At 42.4% G+C, this 24,469-nt stretch overlaps 1 protein-coding gene across 4 annotated transcripts in view; it reads right to left on the reverse strand.

Annotated features, from left to right (window-relative positions):
• slit1a (slit homolog 1a (Drosophila)) overlaps positions 1 to 24,469 on the reverse strand; it is a 96,867-nt gene that overhangs the window by 55,747 nt on the left and 16,651 nt on the right. For all 4 annotated transcript variants that reach the window (XM_008429661.3, XM_008429659.3, XM_008429660.3 and 1 more), the window contains exons 3-4: positions 22,067 to 22,138; positions 20,796 to 20,867 (exon numbers count right to left, since the gene is read on the reverse strand). In XM_008429661.3, the coding sequence (XP_008427883.1) occupies positions 20,796 to 20,867; positions 22,067 to 22,138 (144 nt within the window). The remainder of the gene's footprint in view (positions 1 to 20,795; positions 20,868 to 22,066; positions 22,139 to 24,469) is intronic.

The raw sequence follows: 24,469 nt of genomic DNA on the forward strand, positions 1-24,469 counted from the left end.
TCACATTCAAAATGTGTATTTAATGAATGAACATGACTGCAACTTTTCAATTTTATTTATCTCTTCATCAGTTGTTTTCCCATCCAGTTATTAAATGGAAGCTAAGGCAATCTTCCAAATTCTTGCTAAAATTCTAATTAGTGCAATGTCTTAACGAGTTAGGAAAGATTCGAAAGCTTCAATAACAGCAGGGATTTGTTGTTTCAAGCTGAAAAAGGAGACCTTGGCAGGAAATGAAGGAAGGAGGAGTCACTGTGTATACAAAGGAGGTGGGGAAGAGAGGAACGTTTAAGGATGAGCAAATGAGAGTGAAAACGTTTTTTGGGAATGCTTTTGTCTCTGTTTGCTAATATTTGCTCTTAGATTTAGCTTTTTCCCCTTTGCTTGCTGTTGACAGATAGGAACAAAAAGGGAGATAGCCAGATGGTTACCTAGTAGCCAGACTTTTGTGCTTGAATCCGTGAGTGTGTGAGTGCAGTTGACAGGTTTCCAAGCAGCAAGTGGTGAGCACCGGCAGAAAGTATCACATGTGAGAATCTGGTTTACCACTCAAAGGTTCATGAGGTAAGACCTCCTTTAAACTGACTTGAACGGGAAAAGTCCGCTTGAACAAAAGAGAGAGAGAAGAGACAATGCGAAAAGGATGGAGGCGTTCAGATTTCTTCCATATGGTGCCATGATCCTCTTTAAATCCTCCGTGCCCTCCCCACGGCCCTCTCGTCTCATGGGGTGTCCGGGCAGCCTGGGTGTCTGCTTAAAGGCCAGTCTCACAGCAGGCCAGTCTTTACAGCAGTGCTTTGATGTCTTTGTGGTGAAACACCTTGCCTCATGTCCACGCTCATTAACTTTGTCAATGACAGATCAATGTGAGCCTGCTGAATACCAGACTGCCTCGAAATTACAACCCGTTTATGTTCCGGGTCTGAACGGGCCTTGGCTTCTCCTGAATAAACACATATTGCCGCGACGGACAGAACCTTCACTCATGATGGCACCTACTTAAAAAGAAAAGCCGGAAAGATGTGGCTCTGCTTAACACCATGCATGTGCCGGCTTCCTGTGGCTTAGTGCTCTCAGACAGCAGTCACATCTCTCTACATCTTGTAGGCCACAGTTTATTAAATAAAACATCCAGGCCTCTGGATGTAGTGTACCTTAATGTCACCGAGACAAATAGTGTGTAGGTAGAATCATGAAAGTATGTCAGGATTGTTTTATAGAACATGATCAATGTCATTTGGATGTAAAGTTTGCTGTTGGCTGTTTCAAGGATATCACCTTTGACATTTTTAACTGGTTTTATCTCTGCAGCACATTTATTGTTGAATTTAGCTTCATTTCTCTTTTTTTCTGGCCACTGTGGAAAGGATCAATCTGTTTGGACCTTTCTTGGCTACAAGCCTTGAACAACTCACGAAGCTCTGCTAAAGCAATCCAAAAGTACAAAAAGTGTGGCCCAACTCCAAACCTACTAAGACGTGGCTGTCCACCGAAACTGACCAGACAAAACCCATCGCAACTCTGGAGAAGCAGCAGAAATCCTCAGCTTATGTACAAAATCTGTTGACAGGACAACTATTGGAGTCGATAATAATCCTTTTTGCAATTTGCACCAAGTCATGCTGTCAAAGCAAACGTGGACGAAAGTGCTTTGGGCAGATGAGACCAAAAGGAAATTTTTTTGACCCAACATCGTGGAATCCGCGGACAAACCCATATGGGACCCATATATCAGCCCTCCTTTCCCCCACATGGGGCCCACCTAGGCATGCTGGCAGGGAACATGAAAACACTGTGTGACAAAAGTAACAGAGCTCATCACACTAAAGACATAATCTCCGTTTTAGAAAATTGGGGTGGCAGCATCACGTTGTGGGTCGATCTATGTTTTCGCATCCACCTGAATAATGTGTAGTTGCGCCACTGCAAGTATCCATATACCCAACTCATATCAGAATACAGAATAAACAGCAAGGTCAGGTCTCCCTGGGCCGTTTAAGGTCATTGTTTTTATCCAGAAATTTCAGAAACCAGGAAATATAAACTATGATCCGTTAACGTCAAACATGCGACTTTTGCTGTCATCATCATATTTTTTTCACAAGCTAACCAAAATTCACTGACATAATATTGCATCCTCCGATATTGTTCCTTGCCCACACATTCTGCATATTTACATAAAATTACTTTATAGATCATTCTACGTATACATTTAATCCTCCCACGCATCAACGCAACACATTGATGCACGCACACACACAAACACAAAGTCTCATACACACAAACATCTGCAGCCAGAGAGATCATCTGAACTCTAAATATTTAAAAAGCCTATTCCTCTGCCTGTAATTAAAACCACTGCAGCATTTCAGAGTCGTATCCCCTACCACCACCCCATCTCTCTCCCTCTGGATCCTAGTCTGTTATTCTTCCTTCCTCCATTTTGACCTTTGCTTTGTTGCTTAGAAATAGGATTTGTGAAAATCTTCCCAAAGCAATAAAACTGTGGGAAACCTTTGTGTGACAGCTGATGTGGTTTTATTTATCAGTAAAAAGAAAAGTTAAAGTTCCTCGTTCTGATGTGACGCAGCCGCCACTCTTGAAGAAACAATCGACTTTCCTGAGACAAGTAATGATATGTTGGGAAGGTCCACAGTGCAAACATGGGATCTGTGAGTCAGCGCCATGCACTGTTTGGCCACAAAACGAGGGGGCTGCTGTCGTGTCCGGGCCTGCGAAGGATACCGGGGCTAAATCTCCTGCTGCTTCCTCCCATTAGAATTCTCCCAAATCCCACTTTTATCGGCGTGTTTGCTCTGCGGAGCTCACTAATGCTCTCCGGCTTCTCTCACAAGGCAGGTGTTTATACGCATGTGTGAGAGTGTTTGCTTTGGCCTGCTCTGCCATGCTTTCCAAGCCGCCGCCATCGGTGGTGAAGGGAGTGTAAGAAGGTCTGTAAAGTGAGGGGAGACGGACACATTCAAACAGAGGAGTTCCTGGAAAGGAACGCATTCAGTTCAGTTCAGTTTTTCAACTTCAGACGCTGTCAATGCAGCGCACACGTGCGTGTGTGTGGGGGTGTGCGTGTGTGTGTGGAGTTGTAAACAAGCACTTCTCATGAAGTGGAGATGGTCTAGAGAGAGCTGCTCTCATTTCAAACATCATTTATTTATTACACCCCTGTGTGCGAGACTCACACGCTCAGACACAAACACATGCGGTGACAGAAATTCTGCAGTTTATTCCATCACGCACCAGCGATCAACCTCATTCCCTTTCCTCCCCCTCCGTCCTTCCTTCCTTCCCTAAAAATCAATGGAGTGTTTTGTCACCCAAAGCTGTGTTTCGTGCAATATTCATCTGAAGGGAGGAGGGGGGGGGACGAAAGCTCATCTCACACTCAATGAATTTTCATAAACTCCACAAGGCACTGATTGGTAAATGAAGGACATCATGCTTGACACACATTAATACACGCATGCTATCGCACACCAACAACCCCATTATCTAAGCTTCAGGCGAGGGCTTTGTTTGGTACTGCTAGAATTTGACAGTGATTTATGGAGAGAGGGAGTCACACTACACCCTGATACACACAGAAACTCTAAGCAAGGTTACTAGTCCAAACATAGGCACAAAGAAAGGTTATTGCACGAGCAATAAAGCCTCGCTGACAGCAATGCGAGCTGCGGACCGGGGTCAACACCACATCAACGGCTTGATTCAGTCGACCCACTGCATCAATGCTTCGGCTGCATTCAATTTTAGTGAATATGAATATAATGTGCCTGTTTGACTATTAAATGGCTTATTAATGATTAATCTGAAAACGGAAACTTATCTGAAGTTCTTTTCTACTGCAATGCCCTTGTGGTTTTGTCAGAGTGCTGAACCCTGAAAGGTCAGACACACCCTGCCTCCCAGCGCAGGTATGCCATCCAAAGTGCCAGTCTTCTTTTTTTTTTCTTTCCTCCTTCTGCAGAAACATGTCAGATCCGCTTCGTATCTGCTATCGGTTACAGCACAGGTGAGGACATCGCATTCCTTCTGACTCATTCTGAGAGTTCACCACACAAGGCAGTGATTTAGCAAGCAATTTGTGACGACTTTAGCTCCATGGCCCCGTTTGGAACACACACATGCAAAAAGCTGCAGGAGGAAAAAAAAATAAATAAAAAAATAATTCCCAGGGGAATACTTTTTTTTTTCCACCAGCACATGGTGACTGCAGAGCTTTTCTGCAGCGCATTGCAGAATCTACATGGGGGGTGCAATTTGTTTGTATGCACATTTTGTGCAGAGACGTATACTTCAGGGCAAAATGGGCGATTAAAGGAATGGGGCAGGAAGAGGAGATAACAGTCACCTATAAAACCCAAAAAAGCAAATTAAAACACTGATGACTCACAGACACATTGCACTGACAGTAAGTCATCCTTAATGAAGCCTAATTTAAGGGATAAAATACCACTGGATGGTTTTGCCTTTTGTGGCTAAAGGATCAAAGGATGAGTAAGTGAATGTAGGAATGCACAGCCAACACCAAGGTCACATCCGCTACAATACGAATGTTGTAAAGCAGAAGAATAGATGATAGAATGGGCCATTTCTCTCCATTTTACTCATTTCACCACTCTTACTCACTTGATGTCACTTCAACGTTTTTTTTTTTTTTTGCAGTAACAGCATTGATTTGTCCGTGTGTGTCAGGGTGTGTTCAGTTGAGGCTTGGAAAGCCACTCCAGGTCTCTCCAAGAGAAAGGACGAGAAATGAAAGACAGAGCAGGTACGAGTGACTGTAACAGTAGAGACACGTGAGAGACAGTGCTCTATTCAGTATTGTTTAACTGTGGCGGTGTTGGGTGTTTGTTTCCTTAATTTCCTCTACAGAGCTTTACAGCAGCTCTTGTGTTTCACATTAATTATGTTTTCTTAGAGCTCCTCCGTGCCCCTCCCCCTTGCTGTTGACTGACAGCCTCCGCTGCCTCCTGGCCCAGCACGGCTTGGCTTGGAGCAGGGGAGTGGGTGATTGAATGGGCTAATAAATAGTGAAGGAGGGGTTGGTCACACCCCACACTATTGTACCGGCGCTGTCACGCCTGACCCTTAACCAAACACATATAAATGCACCCACACACACACATACGCACAAGCTTGTGCGCTGTCACACACAGATCTACACACCCACCTCCACATCACCTCTGTCAGCCCTGACCCTGTACCGAATACGCCCCCCCACCACCCCATCAAATGAGGCCCCCCAGCCATCACCTAGCAACCAAGGGAACAATGAGCTCCGAGGAGACGGAATGGGTTGAGCAAAGAGCAGGCTATTCTCCAGGGTATGGAGAGAGTGATGGAGAGATGCAAGCCAAGTTGGAGAGAGGAGGCGATGGAGGGTGATGGGAATGGTGTTAGGACACATCTTTAACCATGTCACAAAGAAGGTGCCTGCCTGGGAAACAAGGCAGTGCTTCTCTAACCCCGCAGGACGTCTACGTTCAGCTCTGCTCCACTCGGCTCACTTCACTTTTAAAATCGTACAGAGGGAAGGAAAACGAAGTCCAGTTTCCACGTTTTTTTTCTTTCTTCTTCCTTCAGGTTAGGTTAAAGGGAAGAGTCGTGAAAGAAAGACTAAACTTCTGGACATACTGACGTCTGGATGGAGAAATTACTTTCAATAAAACCAACCGGACGTTTTACCGATTTCATTGTTGACACAGGCATCTTAAGATGTTGACTTTTTCTCTCTTATCAGATCTCTGCCTCACTGCTCATGAATGACATTAGCACAAATCTGTGACCATCTATCAACTTTCTATATGTAGAAACACAGGTAGGAAGGTGAATGAGGGTGCGTTACGAGAGGAGCACCCCTCAGCATAACTCTGCCTATTCAGTCTCCATAGAAACTGTTAGGACTTGTATTAAAAATAGAGATTAAATTACACTGATAAAGTTATACGCATGACTACCTCTGACATTAATGTTCAACCACCTTATGCTTCAGCCCTAGTTTGGATCAGTAAAACTTGTCGTGCTTCTATTTTATTGCTAAATTACGTCAGCTTAGTAGCATTTATAAAAATTAATAAAAATGCTTTAATTAAAATATACTGAATGATGAGAAGGGGAGGAAAATGAGAGAGAATAGCCAGTCACTGACCTTTTAAAACTTTTGATAAGGCTTGAAAGTGCTTCTCTGTTTTATAGTCAGTTTTATGAAGTGAAACTGAGTTATATGGAGCTGCAGCTGAAGACTTAAATAACTTAAACGACAAGAAATCCTTGAGCTGGGAATTTCCGACTCAGTTTTGTTCTTACTTTATATAACAACAAAGTATTCGGTGGTTAAATGTTTTACAAAAGGCTTTTATTACTTCCACTTAAGTTAAGTGTGATGAAGGAGACCAGGACAATATGGAAGGAAAAGATCCAGAAAAAAAAAAGCTACAAACATCTCAAACCATCATTCATTGACAAGTACAACTGATACTTCAGAAAGCAAAAGTTTTTAGATTATTATTGCTCTCAGACAGAACAAATATGACGTTTTAGGCTGTTCTCTTTATGAATGCTGCTTGTTTCTAGCCTGCTGCAACTCATGAGAAAATAGCAGAAGGTTTTGAGTTGATGCTAAATACATACTGACAACTTACCACTGAACAAAGATGACTGATAGGAAGACGACGTCCTGGAAAACAATCGTGATATAAATAATATATTTCTCAATATATTACTTGAGAAATACATCACTTCTCAAACAACTTGCGCATATTTCTGATGTGCTCATAAAAAAAGTAAGCACAGTTCAATTAAAGTGCTTTAAGAGGTAAAAGGTTGGGATCGCTTGAATACTATATTCAATTAATTAATTAATTAATAGAATACTCTGACCAGGACGAAAACCACACTGCTCTTCCTGAATCCGAGAGTCTGGTCTGCATTGCCGGCAGTAAGTCGGGCTCGTTTCCGGTGAGAGTTGGACTCCGCCAAGGCTGCCCTTTGTCACCGATTCTGTTCATTACCTCCATGGACAGAATTTCTAGGCGCAGCCGAGGTGTTGAGGGGATCCATTTTGGTGGCCTTAGGATCGCATCTCAGCTTTTTGCGGATGATGTGGTCCTGTTGGCTTCATCAGATTATGATCTGCAGCTCTCACTGGAGCGGTTCGCGGTCGAGTGTGAAGCAGCCGGGATGAAGCTCAGTGCCTCCAAATCCGAGGCCATGGTCTTGAGCCGGAAAAGGGTAGAGTGCCTTCTCCGAGTCAGGGGGTCGTCCTGCCTCAAGTGGAGGAGTTTAAGTATCTGGGGATCTTGTTCACAAATGAGGGAAGAAGGGAGCGGGAGATCGACAGGGGGATTGGGGCAGCGTCTGCCGTGAAGCGGGCGCTGTACCGGTCCGTCGTGGTGAAGAGAAAGCTTAGTCAAAAAGCGAAGCTCTCGATTTACCAGTTGATCTATGTTCCCACCCTCGTCTATGGACATAAGCTTTGGGTCAAGAACGAGATCACGGACACAAGCGGCCGAAATGGGTTTCCTCCGCAGGGTGGCTGGGCTCTCCCTTAGAGATAGGGTGAGAAGCTCGGTCATCCGGGAGGGACTCAGAGTAGAGCCGCTGCTCCTCCACGTCAAGAAGAGCCAGTTGAGGTGGCTCGGGCATCTGGTCAGGATGCCTCCTGGACGCCTCCCTGGTGAGGTGTTTCGGGCACGTCCCACCAGGAGGAGGCCTCGGGGAAGACCCAGGACACGCTGGAGGGACTATGTCTTTCGGCTGGCCTGGGAACGCCTGGGGGTTCCCCCGGAGGAGCTGGAAGAAGTGGCTGGGGAGAGGGAAATCTGGGCCTCCCTTCTGAAGCTGCTGCCCCCGCGACCCGGCCCCGGATAAGCGGAAGAAAATGGATGGATGGATGGATGGATGGATGGATGGATGGATGGATGGATGGATGGATGGATGGATGGATGGATGGATGGATGGATGGATGGATGGATGGATGGATGGATGGATGGATGGATGGATGGATGGATGGATGGATGGATGGATGGATGGATGGAATACTCAAAATATTTAAAATATTTGTTCTTGAGATGTGTCAAATATTTAACATAGTGGGAATTTTTTATGTTTTTTTTTTTTTTTGCAACAAAATGAGTAATTCTGCTATCATTTCCAAACTGACAATTTTTTTTTTCAAGACACCGTTTAGATTTAATACAAACAACATGAACACTTGAAAACACAGCAACAAAACAGCCCGGTAACAGAAATGTGGAAATGTGGCGTAAGCTACACAACATAATTCCAGTCTGTGGGTCTAATGAAGGTGTCAGAGGGAGAGAGTAATAATGATCTGTGGCGTGGCTTATAGAGTCATACACTCTCTCTCATACACACACACACCCACGCATACATACAGAGATGGTTGGAAAGATTTAAGGGGCTGAGCAAGACAGATTTAAGGAGCGATAATGTTCCTTCTAGGTGAAGTCAAATCAAAGAGCTTCAGGCATTGTTCAAACAACCTTTCGGTCAAACTGTCTTCTCCTTCAACTTATTCAGATGGGAAACGTATAAAGTGTTGACACTGTCTGGGAGCAAGCCACGACGTAGCTATGGAAAAAAAAATTCAGATGAGTTTGTGTGGCTCTTATGTATTTCTGGCCTGTGCTGTTGTCCCGTTTAAAGTATCTGACCCTTTGCAGTCTGCAAATATCAGTAAAGGTCTAATATGGTATAATGTATTAGACAGAGGAATGCTATAAGTTACATCCTGAAAGGTATGGCCCTTTGTCTGGTTTTCACACTGTCTGGACTTCATGGGAACCATTTGCATCCCCAGGCTTGTGCCTGAGCTCTAGTCTACGGGCCACAATCATGTGAAGGACAATATCTAACTCTGCTACCACAGACCAGAGAAGACCCTCCAGCAATCTCCATTTACATCACCATATGAAAGGGTCTGCAAGCTCAGTATGACAGCCTGGGGCTCATCAGGTCTCTATTCTCTGGGCCTTTTCTTTTATATGCTATAGAAGCAGAACAAACTAAGTTAGGAGCAGGAAGGAGACCTCATACAGCCAGATGTTAAAAAAATAGATGGAGGAAATGTCAAAAGGAAATTGATAAGGAGGGTAGAACAAGGTAGATGGAGTGGGGGGAAAGGGGAGATGTGAGGGGCAATCATAGAGGCCACAGAGAGAATAGAATAAAAATTGGAAAATCTAGCAGACAGAGGATCTTTGCTTCCATCTCCACACTGTGTTTCATCCTCCGCTGGGCCCCGGTGTCACCCAGGTCTCCTCCAGCAGAGTCCAGCTTTGAAGTGATAATGGAGTTTTTGGCTAATGCTCTCCTGCAGGTGCCCCTGACTCCCTTTGCCTTTTCTGTCTGCCAGTACAGCCACAGAGATGAGAAGATATTGAGATCATTTAAAAGTCTAAAATGAGGCCAGTCTCTATCCTCTGTCCGTTTTACTTTTTGCCAACCCCACTTAATCTTTCCCCACACCATTTATTGCCTTCCATTACCTACGTTGCCTGCACATTTCCTGGACTGAATCGCAGGAGTGGATTTAAGCCATCAGTCCAAAGTAGAGGAAAAACTCCGAAAGGTGAGAAACCACAAAAGATGCTTTGTATTCCTCTCTGGTGCCACCTTCATTTCTCTTTCACTGCTTGGTTCCTTCATCCTTTTATCTTTCATGCTGTGCCTTCCTCCTTGTCAATCAATACTCATAGCTTCACTAATCTTTGTTCCCTTTGAGGTGTTGAATTGGTGTGACAAGTAAACACATACATGCCTTTGGTATCATCTCAGACTGTAACCCAGGTTTTGGGAAGATGTGTTCGGATGGGGCAGGTGTGTGCATGTACACTTCAGTCAAACAGCAGGCTGGAGAAATCAATTCTATCCCCCAGCGAGTCTGTATTAAACTAAACAAAGCGAGGAAGGAAATACGCTCTCCTGCACAGAGCAACATATTGTTGCTCACTGAAAGCCAAATCTTCACAAAAAATTCTCACATAGACTCTTGAGGTAATGAGATATAGATCACATACAAGGATAGCAGAGGGAGAGTGTTGCATGAATTAAGTGACACTGGGAGCATACGTGGTATTTGCACCGGAATGGAATGTTTGGTTAGTTCACTGATCCTGTACAACCCCATATGTCTTTCTGCTGGAATATTAGCAGCTCACCAAAGATTACAATTGTCTTCTGGTTTGTGAAAGGAAAACAGGTGAGGAAATGCAGCATTGTACAGAGGCTTGTGACAAAAGGATCTACTGAGATCCAGCATTTCAACACAAAATGGTCTCTGGTTTCTGTCAGAACCTGACTCATCAAATAAAGTGAATGTGACCTGTTTTTCTGAACCCTGGACGGATTTTCCTTACAAATCTGTTTCTCGTCTAAGACAGGAAATTTCCCTTTTCACATCTATTTGCTCCTAAAGTTAGCATCCTTCGCTATCAGTGGTATAATAAAGGGCTATTTTAGAGTTTTTAATGATCTAATCTAGTCTGAAATAAAATCTAAAATACAGTGACTAACCAGAAACATCTCAGTGTACACTAAAAAAAAATATCTTTAAAACAGCTTTAAAAATTGTGGGGTGTTTTTAAACACGTTCATGTATATTTTTTGGCTTTAGGACCACGTTAGTACTGGACTAGCATACAAACTGCAACATGTGAACATTTAAGGCCAGGAGTGAAGTTTTTTATACTTACTACAAAAAACAGTTTTCAGTTAACTGAAAAAATGTACTCTATTTTTTTTTTTATTTAACAGCCATCTTTGAATCAGATAAGCAGTACCAACACTAACCTGTACTGAGTTACTCAACAATAACACAGTTTACTTGAAACACTGCTTGTGATTTGTAAAAGCATTACTATGGTAGTATCCAATGTCAGTCTCCAAATTCAAGTTTCTTGTATGTTTTAAATGTTTCCCTGGTACAACACATATGCATCAAATGAATGGTTCCTCTGCAGAATTTGGCAATGTGCTGAGATATAATTCAACCATCTGAACGAGCTGAGTTGAATCAGGGACACAACTAATACATGCAAGAGATCGACCCTTGAGGACATCAGGACAGAAAAAGGTATCTTAACCTCACACCTTGAAGTGTTTTGCAATAGGCTCTTGTGTTGCAGTCAAACTACTTGATTGTAATTGAGGCATTTGCAAATTTCCTTGGATTGACTCACGTTAATCGTCGGAGGACGTTTTAAATGTCTAAGTTACGTTAATATTTCTTGAGACATTTTTTTTTGTTTAATGAAACCACAATGTAAACAATAAAAAATAAATTTAAAAAATCATAGTTTTGTAAATTGCTTTTAATCTAGCTTTATATTTGTGTATGGCTAATATAAAGCTATACACTATTTATGAATTAATTAATTCAACAAGAAGAAAAAAAAGTTACATTTAGCTTTGTTTCTTTTTCAATTGAATAAAGAAATTTTTGTTTGCTTCACTGCAGAAAATATTAAACAATCCCTGTTTCACAGCAGTCATTTTGACATGAAATATAGCACAATCATTATAGTACTCATGACATATTGATAACAAATAGACCAAAGCTCACTGATGAAACCTGTTACATCTCTTTCCCTCCTTGCTTGCACAGTTTCAACAGAATTAACCTCAAGGCATATTTAACTGTATTTCTGTGTGGAAGCAGCTCTGTAGCCTGGGGAGTCTCCAGAACAAAAGGCCTAGAGGTGTGCTGAGCATAAAAACACTAAGAATGGATCTGCTCAGCCACAGACAGCGAGGAGACACACACATATGCACAAACACACAGAAATGTAGCCACAGGGAAGAGGAAGGAGTTCACCCAGGTTTCTCCTTCCAGAGGATAAAGGGATGCATTCAAAGCCTGTAATTACATATACACACACACACAACTAAAAATCCAAAAATCTCTTTCCATCCATTACACCACACTTTTCCCAAGCAATGGGATCAGATTTCATTCAGGAAATAAAGGACGCTTTTTGAACTATTTCGACTCCCAAATCTTTCTGTGCCTGCCTTCCGCCTGCTAAGAAACGGTAAACAGTCTGAGCCCTACAGAGCCCTGGCTGTCACAGCAGCAAATCATTAGGAGGGGGAAAGGTATTTTTTGCAGTGGTATCTGTTTGCACATGTGTATGCATCTGTGTGTGCACGCACACACACTAACAATTGTGTGAGTATGTAAGGCATAATTTGCCGTGTAGTTTGTTTTTTGTAAATCTCTATCAGACACAGAACCTGTGGCCGCCGGTTGGGCTTGACCGGTCACTGTACATGTGGGAGGTTTGGACTGTGCGTAGTTCTGTGTGTCTTCCTGCTTTTCAGGATGTTGAAGGATTTTCTAACCCCCCCCCCCGCCTTATCCTTCCCACCCGTGAGATGAGGGGCTGTGCTTGGGTCTGCCTGGGTTACTTCCAGTTCTGAGCTCCAGACCCTAAAGTCCAGACTTTAACAGCTCATAACAAGAGATTACAGTATTCTTCCTGCTAAGCACCTCGCACACGTCCCTTCAACGTGATGAACCGGAGCAGATAGAGCTGATGAAAACTGCAGCTTTAAAACGGTTCAAGGTGAGATAAAACATTCTGACACACCTATGTTACATCATGTGGGATTTGGATTCTAGTTGCCGTATTACCACCGAATACTTTTCAACTGCAGTCATCGAAAATGCCTCACAAAAATATCCATACCTTTCAAACTTGTTCAGATTACAACTGCAAACCCTATGTGTTTCAATAGGTTTTTTATGTGGCAGACCAACACAAAGTAGTGAATAAGTGGAAAGTGGAAAGAAATAGATAAATTTTACTATTTTCTTCTAACTCCAGTCCTTGACAGCTATTATATTAAAACGTTTAGACACATTCCTGCTCCAATTCAGCTGAATGAAATGATTTACTACATATTAAGCATGCCTTCAACTTTGGCAAAGACAAGCCATTTATTTGATTCAGGTGTGTCGCAGCCAGGATGCGTCTAAAAACTGTAGGACAGTAGTTCTCAAGGTCTAGAGTTGGAGACCCCTTATCCTAAGTAGTGTGCATGAATTTGTGTTCATCCCATCGCATCATCTGCAAACCTTTTGGGGTATGCCTCCATCGGCTTTATTCCTCTAGAGACTGAAATCATTGCCTATTTTTCTTTGAAAAATACCTTGAGCTCAGCCAGATTGCGTGGAGATTTTCAATGGAGAACACATAAAAAATCATGGCTGTATTTTTAGGGTCATTGTCCTGCTGGTAGCTGAACTTTTTCTTCAGTCTCGAGTTCATGACTAAGAGCTGTTGACAAATTTGCACCCCAGTTGTGGATCTCTGCAGTTTCTCCAAAGTGACCATCCTCTTGGCTGCTCCACTGACTATTGCCCAGTCTGTCAGTTTAAGTGGACAACCAGGGCTTGTTAGGCTGTGCTGCACTCTCTCCATTATTAAATGATGCTTTGAAAACACCTTTAGGGTCGCTACAGCTTGGATATTAACCTTTGTAAGGCACTGCGCGTTTTGACATGTGTATGTTCATTCATATATACTGAAGCAGTCACCACAGTGGCTGTTATTAGAAGAGCCAAACTGCAGCATTCCTCAAACTCCTGCTCTGAGATTTCAAGGAGTAAAGCGTATGTGTGGCTCTGCTTGCGTTTGCATGTGAAGACACAAGGGTAGCCTTTCCTCCCGTTTGTGTCAGTTCCAATCTGGAGCCGGCTGTCATGGAAGCAAACTGTCGGCAGCCACACGGAGAGGAGGAAGACGAGGAGCGGGAAGAGGAGGAGGGGGAGGCCTTCTCCGGCAGCTCTGAAAGTGAATTCCCTGTGTATGTATACTTATGACGGATCTAGACCACACTGTGATGTCTTATTCATGTTTTATCAATTCATAATGACCAGATGGATCCCCAGTGTGATGATGTTCACGCGCACACGCTCAAATGCGCTGTCTATGATTGAGACGGTCATCGCAATAGCATTTGTGCGTGTGTGTGTGCGCGTGTGTGTTGCTTTAATGAATATTTAGAACATCCGCCTTGGAGTGTGTATGTAGAGCAGCATGTTCCAGACACTGGACATCCACACAGACCACTGACGTCCCAGCGCTTTAGTGTGAATATTTAACTGATCTTTCTGTTCCATTATTCATCAGGAAGGACATAAAATCATTAGGAAATATAAACACTGCTGTTTCCTCTCTGCTTTTACGCCGCCTTCGCTCCTCTCTTTTCCACCTCCGAATATCTCTCTTTATCTTGTCTAACTTTGCTCTTCCACCACTCTTTTGGCTTCTTTCTCCTTTTCTTTCTTTCCCACTACCATTGTGCTGCGGTTGTGAATATTTCAGATGGCAGAGTGGTTTTTAAATTACCCCCTTTTGGCTTCCGCTCTCCTCACATGGTTTGGTCTGCGTTTCTCTCTCACACAGGATCCGACTCGTAAAGAAAACAGTGACAAGCCATAAAAGCCACTTTTACCAGCTGACAAGGACAGGGGGGCACGGGGCAAGGAGTTGCCAGGTATTTTTCTGGTTAGCTGCTATGCCAAACCCATCCACTGACCTCAATATTTTAAGTTCTGCTAAAGAAGGTAAATATACTTTGACTCAAGTGGTTCACATGGAATTGGATGTCAAATTGGTTGCCTTTGCAACATTACAGAAGGACCACTGCATTTTAAATATAAATAGATGAATTATATGGATAAAGAACCTACAGAAGACTTCTCTTTTTGATTTATCACATTTAAATGTTTTTTAAGGGAAACCCCCTATACAAACAAACCAAGGCCCTATGTGAAAAAGTAATTGAACCCTAAACCTAAATTCTGGTAATCCTTTCCTCAGTGGCAGCAAATGCCATCAGATTGTTGCAAATCTTTTTAGTCACTGAGGAGGAGAGTTGTTTTGTTTCACACGTACTGGAAGACGTTAGCGAGTTATTGTCTGATTGAGGTCAAGAATATTTGAGTCCAGACTTTGATTAGGTCACTTGATAATCTTCAACATACCTCAGCGAGATTCAGCTTAAAGTCACAAACTGATGGTGAAAGATTCTGCCTCAAGACATCATAGAATATTTTCCCTGCATGGGCCTTTGGCTCCTTTTTGGTCAGCATTACTTTGAGCCTATAATGGCAAGGTATGAACCTTGCCATTGTTCCAGGGTTTATCAGTCTTATGGCTCTCACTGAGGTGGACAGGAGTTGTAAAGCCTTGGAACTGGTTTTGTAAGCCTGTCTTAACTGGTAGATGGCAAAGACTTTGTTTCCCATCAGTTCTTGAATTTCTGTAGCACAGGGCATGCTTTGGAACCTACTTCATGTTGTAGAACCTATTTGATTGAAGTGATTTCTTCCTTCAATAATCAGGCTTGGGTGCAATTTGAGGAAATAGACCAAAACAATGTAGTTAATCACATTTAAATAACAATTGAATAAGGGAGGCAATTATACTTTCAAAGCCAGATTGATTTTCATTAATAGATCAAGGCATTGTTTCAAATCAGAATTTTGTAATTTCTCATGTTATCTTTGTGTGATAATAAAAAAATGTGATGATAAGAAACATTGAAGTTTGACCGAAAAGCAACATCAGAAGGAATCTGTAAGAGGAAAATACTTTCTTCACAGCCCTGTACTTAGTGCCAGACAAATCACAGTCAGGAAATCAGGATGTCTGATACTGATGGCACAGACACCCTCTGATTGGGATGGGTTGTCATGGCAATGGCTGCAAAGTAGGGCCTCAAACAGTCCTCTTGGGTGAGGGGGGGCAAAAACACAAGAAGGACCTAGCATGCCGAGGAAGGTCATTCATCAGCAGAAACAAAGAGGAGCAGGAAATGACAAGGTTTAGCAAGGTTCACCACCAACACACACCAAAATGAATAAACACACACATTTATCCAGCGATACATAAACACTCAACAGCAGTTATGAATTTAAAGGAGAAAACATATTTGCACCAATTCTCTTCATGCCATCACACACGAAAGAGCAAACTTTCCAGCTTTGTGACACATAAAGTCTTGGTCTACCGCAGCGAATATTTAAACCAATCAGTCTAACAGTAAAAAAGAAAAAAAAATGGGAAAAATCTGTTTACTCGCTGACAACAAAGTCAAAAACAAGTTGCAATAGGCTTCTGTGGCAGGGAGATGATTTATAGGTTTAATGATAGCTCACATTATTTATTCTAGACTCCCTTCTGCCGAGTGTTTCTTTCTTCTCACACTGGGCTACCGTTCCCTAAGCATCGAGTGATCAACAAACACCAAACACAGCATCTCTGCAACACACACACACACACACAGAGGAAGCAGCTTCGCATCAACACTTCGAAGCATCTTTAATCTATACTCAAAGCCATATAAATAGCGTTATCCCCGGTGCGTGCAAACCATCCGTACATTAGCGCGCAGAGATGTAATTAGAGCGATATTCTGTGTGTGTTTGGATTTAATTATTGTTATTTACATTTTACTACTTCTTCTACTCTCTCTCTCATATATTTTGTGCATCTCGACCCTGTTTCTGCGGGTGTGTTTGTGGTTTGTGTACATCGGGAAACCTGTTGCCAGGCATTAACTTGAATGTGAAAAATGAAAGGTCTAAAAGAAGGATGAGACACACCTCCACTTGCAATCCTCTGCCAGGATTTCCTCAGCTCCCCTGTAGTGCAGGTACACCCACACCCTTCCCGCTCCTCCTTCCATACCTCCAGGGAGAGATATGCAAGGGAAATCCTCTCCCAGTTAACTGCCTGACGTTATGCTCAACATGAATGACAGCAGCAACCCCTCAAATAAACTGAAATTTGTTGCCCGTATTTGATCTCAGAACCAAGAGGCAGCGCAGCAATCACAAACCACAAAGTAAGCCTCCCCTCCCTGCCTCCCCCCCAAATCCTCCATCCTAAGCAGCAAACAGATGCCATTCCCTGGGGCCAGCTATCAGGCTAACTGCTGCCCATTCCTCCAAGTCTGCACACCTATGTCTCTCTTTCCCTCCATGCCCTGGTCCTTCCTTCCGCTAGCTCTCCCACAGCGAAAAGGCACTAATTACAACCACAGATGAGCAGATTACAGATCTGAAAAGCAGTGGAAGTGGGATGAGAAGCAGTCAGGGGTGGTAAGACGGGGGGCAACAGGTCGTTAACAGTGATGAATGCGACTCTATTTTCGCTGTTATTGTTCTCGCCGACTCTCGCCTCCACAACACCTTTCCCATGCCTTCTTGTCGGCGCCATCCATCACAAGCAGCGTTAACTAACTCTAACTATCTCCAATCATCTCTAATCAATTCCAATTATCTTTCCTCTGACCCTCATGCATCAGTGTCTCTGTATCTCTCAGGCATGGGAAGAGGTAGCAAAGCGGGGGTGTAAGTAGAGGGGACTCAAACACAAAGCAGAAAACTCTAATAAATGTAATACGCGCAAGAGAGAACAGAGATTTATCCAAGGATTCACAAAGCTGTTGTTCAAATGCACTTATTCACAAAAGAAAGTTGTTTTCTTTTCCAGAACCAGTGTGGAAAATTGTTCATTAATTTTCCAGCTTGTCTTTGTAGCAAAAACTCATTGCTCCAATAGCTTAATGACTGCAGAGGAAGGATTTCAAAACTCCCCTCAACACAACAACCCACTGCTCATTTCACAAACTGCCTTTTATTAACCCAGCAGCTTTTCCTTTAAAGTTTAAGGAGAGAAACCATCTCATAATCCGGTAACCATCGCTCGTCTTTCCCCTCTGCCCTTCTCTTTGTTTGTCATCTCAGTGGGATCCCTGTGACAAAAAGCTTTTTCTTTTCTTAATGAGCACACAAAAAAGGTAAAGTGAGTAGCAGCAGACATTTAAAGTATAGAAAAAAGGAGACGAGACGCATTTAATCCCGTCTTAAGGAAAATAAAACATCTGGGTTAGCTCTGTGCCTGAGAGCATTGAGATTTCATATAAGCTCTACTTGACGGGATCATAAAGTCATAACTCTTTGAACAAATGCAGAAATAGCCATACAGACTATTGGGCATATTCACAAAGCTACTTGCAGGTGATAAACATGTGCACATATAAGTTTGCCAGTCTTTTCTAATTGTAATTTACTAAAATAGCGCTACTGTGCTGACACAGTTTGCATACAGTTAAGTGAGCCATTCTTCATTTTGTTCTTCTTACAACTAAAACAACCACCATCCAATTCTCAAATACCTAAATTTTGCTTTCGGCAGACATTGTAAAGAAAAAATAAATTCATAAATGAAAGATGCCATCTGCAAAAATCTGGTGGCAATTTTGAAAAGGTGGGAGCAAAAGGGAGAAAAACTCTTCTAAAAACATTTTCTCAAGAATGCCAAACAGACAAATCTTCCTCATTTTCTTTTGTATTCTGTGCACTGTATGTTCACAAATAACCTTCCTTACCAAATAAACTGTCTGAATTGTATTAAATACATTTTTGTTCACTAGAATTCAGAAAACACAAAGTGACTGTAAAATGCTCCAACATATAAATCACATTCAGAGGTCAACCAACATTAACTAATACATAGTAGTTAAATAGCTTAATGTAAATGTGTCTATTTTCTCCCTCTCTTTGATCACTTCACTGTGTGTTGGTGTTTCTTCAATTGCTGAAGAGAGGACAATTGGCACCTAGTGCAAAAATAGACGCAAGTCCCTCCTACTTCCTGGACTTGATGGGTGTTTTTAGGTGCTGTAATCTAACTACCCCAAACCAAACAGAAGCCCAAATCCAACAATAATCCAGTTCATCTTCTAATCCCACTCTACCAAAGAAAAAAATTGATATTTTTTAAAATACTGGAATTATTTTCCAAGGCCTCGCTTTCCAGTTATTCACATATGTAATCAAAACTAAATTACTGTCAATTTCATGCCTCTTGATTTTTACATTTGTTTAATTTGTTAAACACGTGGCACCAGAAAAGCTTCAATTTTCATTACAAACTGTGTTTTCCAGACTAAGAAAAACGAGTTAAAGTAAATAAAGAAAAAAATAAATAAATACATTTGAAAAATATTCAAACAATATCTTTCTTCAGAATGCAGCAGGAAAGCCAGTCCTTGGTTTATAATAATGAGCATAGAGCCGGGTGGATGGAAGGATCTGAGCTCCAACAGCACAATCCTGTGGCTGCTGGCAGAGTGCACTGCACCAGATGGACTAATCTCACTTTTTCAAGGCCATCCACTGGACTGAAAAGGCCTTGGCCCGTTCTGCTTCTCATTCCTGTTAAAGAGATAACTTGGTGCAAGCCTCAAGACAGCCGTTCCGTCTCTAAAGGAAGGAAACTGGCTCAAAGTTTAAGCAGCTGGTTTTGGCATAATGATGGGTGACAGGTAGAGTCAGTTGCAAGGAAGTGACAGATAGATTCAAGATGGTGTTAAACATCAACCCAAAGGACAAACAGATGGCAGGCTGAGGCACGGGTCATTGGTTAGTAGAGCAACTATGAAGGTATTGGGGAGGGAAATGATTTTTCCAAGTTCTGATCTTTTATTATTCCCAGATGCTCCAGGTAATCTGAACTGAAATAGGAGCTGGAATGATCAACCGGTGGCAGGGACACCGATTATCCAAAAGAAAGAATAAAAACCCCTATGCCTTGTTACAGAAGGGAATTAAGGTTTAGCGTTACTGTGGGACTGTCTGCTGTAGGGTGAATAGGTGAAATGGTGTGTGGGTGTGTGACGGTGAACCAAAAAACTGCTGCTTTTATTCCAAATGATTGCGATGCAGTCTCCCTGTCGAGGAAACTTTGAAGATTTGATGAAGTCATGCAAAAGTATTCATCTTCACTGGAGATTTTTACAACATCAGTGGATTTTATTGGGATTAAATGTAACCGACTAAGACGAACTAAAGCAAAACTGTAAAGAGAAAAAGGAAAAACTGTTAAAAGTTTTCTTATATGCTTTGCAAAATAATTCAAGCTCAGTGAGATTGATTGAAGAGCTTTCTATCTAAGCTTTAGGTCTGGACTTTAAGCATTAATATTCTTTTATTTGCTCTGGTTTTATATGTAAAATCATTGTTCTGCCAGAAGGTCAACATCCACCCCAGTCTAAAGTGTTTTTCAGCCTCAAACAGTCTGATCCAGATTTACACATTCACAACTTGTTATATCAACTAACCTGGTGTTAACTAATCATTAACTTCATCATAATAGGTTGCACAGGATTTTATTTAGGCATATCAGGTTTAGAGGGGGGAGGTTGCACATGTATGCCACGTGCTTCATATCACATCACCTCAAAACCTTCTAAAAATGCATTGAAATTTATGGCTGTATTAAAACAAAATGTGAAAATGTTTAAGGGGTTTTCACAGGTTCGCAAGGTCTTTCAGCTCGTGTCATATCAGCCTTCTGCTACCAGCAGGTCACGTACATGTGGACGGCTAGGACCAAACAAAAAAAACGCTGCAAATGATTCAGCAGGAAGGTCCAACAATGAGCAAAGAAAAGCCCAGTTTGTCTTAATGAGACCTGACACTCTAATAACTCTCCATGAGGCTATAGTTGTTCCTTCCAGCAAGTGTAACTGAATCCTAATTGCTCTTTAACTGTGCTCAAACCAAATCAAACCATCGCCAACATTCAGCAGGTTTATATCTCAGAAGAACAGTTGGGGTTTTTATTACAAGGAAAAGACAAACAGAGATGGCAGGTGTTCTGATAGATGTGAAAAAGCCGGTCTGGAGCTAATATGAATTAATAAATATAAACGTATATATATCTGGGTTGACTTACAGCCGAGACAGGCCAGGGTTCTTCTGAAACAGCAGCTCCGGAAGCTGCTGCAGTTGATTACGGTTCAGCCGCCTGTGGCAAGAAAAAAAAAACATACGGTCAGTCAGCGAAGTTTGCTTGAGGTGTGTAGGCTGTGAACAACTTCATTTAGGTGCCAGGGAATCAGTTTTGTCTCAGGTTACTGTGTTTCAGTGTTGCTCTGACTGTCGCATAAGTAGCCAACTGAAAATTCAGGAGAATTAAACAGACAGACAGGAACTGTGCCATAAATCATCCAGTGGTGCTTCCTTGTGGAATTCAGGGCTTTGCTGGCTTTCAGAGAAGAACAGAAAACCTGATTTACATCGACCGGTTATTTAAACATGAACACATTTTTATCTGGAGCAATCTGTCTAAACAAGAGAAAGGGATGAGGGGGTTTAAAACCTGATAAAGCACTGACATGCTATGGTAGCCAACAACAAAGTTCTAGTGAAACAACTAACATCCAAGACTGGCAGGCTGTATGCAAATACAACAATTAAGTCAATGAGAAACAGAGTGTTGCAAATCTTTTGGAAACCACAGCTCTCTGCTTTCTGAAAGGCCTTTTGGAAGCATACAGAAGTGAATTTATTGGCACTGAAAGACTGAAAATGTGAAAGGCAGGCTGCTGCTGTGCCTTCAGACAAATTCAGACAGATGTTGGGACTTGTGCCCCTCGCTGTATACACGGAGTGTGTGGCCAGATGAAACATGGATTTTGTGAATAATGCACAGTAATAGTCTGCTGCTGCTCCTGCTGCTGCATTTACATAGAACGGTACCTGTTAAAGAGTCTATAAAGTTATCTGATGTTCAAGTTCACATGTGGTTAGAAAAGCTGCCTTGCTAATGAGCTGGCTGAGGTGTGGTTGATCGTGTTTGTCTGTGTGTTTTCCCTGCAGCTTTACAAGCCATCAAGTGGTCCTGGTGCTGTCCAGATGAGCCGGGATCGCGGTGCGGTAGGCCTTTCAAGCCCACATATCCCACTGAGGGCATTCCTGTCAGGCAAAGCTAATAAAAAAACACTCCCTGCCCACATTGTACCCTCTCAGCACCATCCAACCACAATGGGTTGACAAGGGAGTGCCACAGCCTTGACACAACTGGTTTGGCTTTGTACTGTTAATGTCATTACCAAAACACACGTAGAAGGATGGGATTTTCATTTAAAGCTCAAATTCAGTAAAGTGCATGTGTGCATGTGTGTGTGTGCAGCCTATTTATATAGAACCCTAGATGGTACTTACAGTCTCTCCAGCTCCTTCATGTCATCAAAAGCCCCTCGCTCGATCACTGTAATCTGATTCTCCATCAGCTGTCTGCAGAAAAAAGGGCACACATGCGACTTTATTGGTCACTAAGACTTTAACAAGGTAAAGGGGAGGCGGGGGAGTGAGCTAGGGGGCTGAGACTTTAGTTTGAGGCTTGTGACAGAATCCATTTCAGTGCAATTTATTCCACTTTTATTTATTTTTTTCTGCGTCTCTCACACACAGACACACAAACATTTAGGGCAGCGGTGTGGACTGAGGGCACAGTGTGGAATCTTGGCTGAAGAGTTACAGATAGCAGCCAGGAAAGTTTCCAAGGTGGCGCAGAAAGTGTTAGTCTGGGCTTTAGTGTGGTCCAGTGGGGGGCGTAGCAGTTTGGCTGGACACTAGACAAGAAAAAAAAGGGCCAGGGGGTCAGAACGAGTTAGGTGAGTTTCACAGTTTTTACAAGTAGACCAAATAAGGGAAAATATGATGGTGTGTGTCTATATCAGAGGTTCAGACATTGCTCATGCACCAAAAACAGATGAATAACACCAAGAATAATTCTCACAACCAAGTTTTTAATATGGCTTTTAATAAGGGAAATGTGGCTCTTTGCCCAGGGTGTCTCTGTATGAGGGGAAAGCACATGCATGTGGATTTTTAAGAACATGAAAGGTTTTTGGGGAGTGTAGTCTGGTGTGGCCCAACTAGAAACCTGACTTGAAACTAACAGTCTGTGTGGGTGGGGGCATCACCAGCTGGTAAATAATCAAAAGATCAGTGGAAACGTGCAAAACGCTGGTCAGCAATTATAGAAATGATTATTGAGAAGGAAATAAATAAATTTCAGCATTTACAAAATAGCAGGTTGTTGTAAAATAATGTATTTTCTAAAAAAAAAAAAAAAAAAAAAAGTAAATCAAAACTCCATAATGATGGACTTGCACAAGGACTCCCTTTGCAATCAGGAACAGTTTCTGTCCTATGTAGCCAGAGCTGATGCACATGGAGGAGGACTGCGTAGTGTTTGAAGTGTTACAATAACACACTGTCAGGAAGGAGAGAAAGTTGTCCAGCAGGACACTTAAGCGCAACAAGACCTTCCCTTCATTACATACACAACGGCTCTGTTCAAGGCAAGCTCTCCTGTGAGCCCACAGCACACTGTAACTCAGCAGTCCAGGCTTCCTCCCAATCGAATATAAATGCTAATCACTGTTCACACTCCATAAACATGGAGAGAAAAGTGCACTTCACCTCATATCTCTTTCTCATGAATTTAAATGGAACTGGGGGGGCAAAACTGACGAGTACTTTTGTGATGAGAAAACTTTTATTAGATGATAGCTTGAGGGCAGCTTTTCTGCTTCCATTGTTCTGGTTTCTCTCACAGACACTTTGCTCATTTAGACCAGCCAAAAATTCTGTCTCAAATGAGTGGGTATAAATTAGCTCTGTTGATTTCAGCCTAACAAACTAGATGGCAAATGACTGAAAAGATAAACCAATACTTTTGTTTTTTTGTGTTTTTTTTCTTGCCCGCTTCATCCTTGGATCCCACCAAGGGGTCAGCGGGATCCAAGGTCAATACACTATAAGGGTTATTCTGCTGTCCTACCAAGCAGACAGCCACACGTACCGTTCAGTACATGCTCAACGTGTCTTGTATGCATTGTAATTGAGAAGTGTGAAAGAATCAGAGCTCGGGGGAACTTTGTACTCTGGCAAGGAGCCACTTCCTCCTAAGTTGCCTGTGATGAGTTGGCGACACAGAGGCATTTAACCTCCACACTGGGAGGAAAAAGAGGATACACAGAGGCGAAGGAGGCAACAGGGGGATGGTGGGGCGAGCTGTGACAAGGAGTGAAACTAGTCAAAGCTTTGAGGGGCAGTAGGACTTATGCTCAGCTCATGTTGCATTTAAAACACATTCAAGTTTACACAGCTTCCCTTTACGCAGTGTTTTTAACACCTTAGGCGTTACTACCAGGTTTGTGAACACCGTGTACTCACACAGACACTTTTATAGCTACTTTATTACATGAAGTCATAAGTGCTTTGTAATTATGCCACAGAGAAAGTCAATGACTTCACCTCAGTGTGTTAATTTTACTGAGAGCCTATTTTGTGCTGATGTCAAGGCAAGTTGGTGTGCGTGTGTGCACAATAGGCGAAGCTAAAATAAGCAGGACAAAGTTAGAGAGAAGTCCATTACATTGCTTGTTGGAGTCATTCCGTAGCTTAATGTACTCCTGAGTGGGACTCTTGACGAAAGTATTGCCACTTCACTGGGTTTATGCTAATCTGAGCAGAAAGTCTGACGAACTGCAAGCTGCAGGGTTGCACACAGCTCAGGTACGCATGAATAGATTAACAGTGACACACAGTTAAACA

This window comes from Poecilia reticulata, chromosome 15, assembly GCF_904066995.2.
Source record: "Poecilia reticulata chromosome 15, P_reticulata-male-v2, whole genome shotgun sequence".
Taxonomy (NCBI): domain Eukaryota; kingdom Metazoa; phylum Chordata; class Actinopteri; order Cyprinodontiformes; family Poeciliidae; genus Poecilia; species Poecilia reticulata.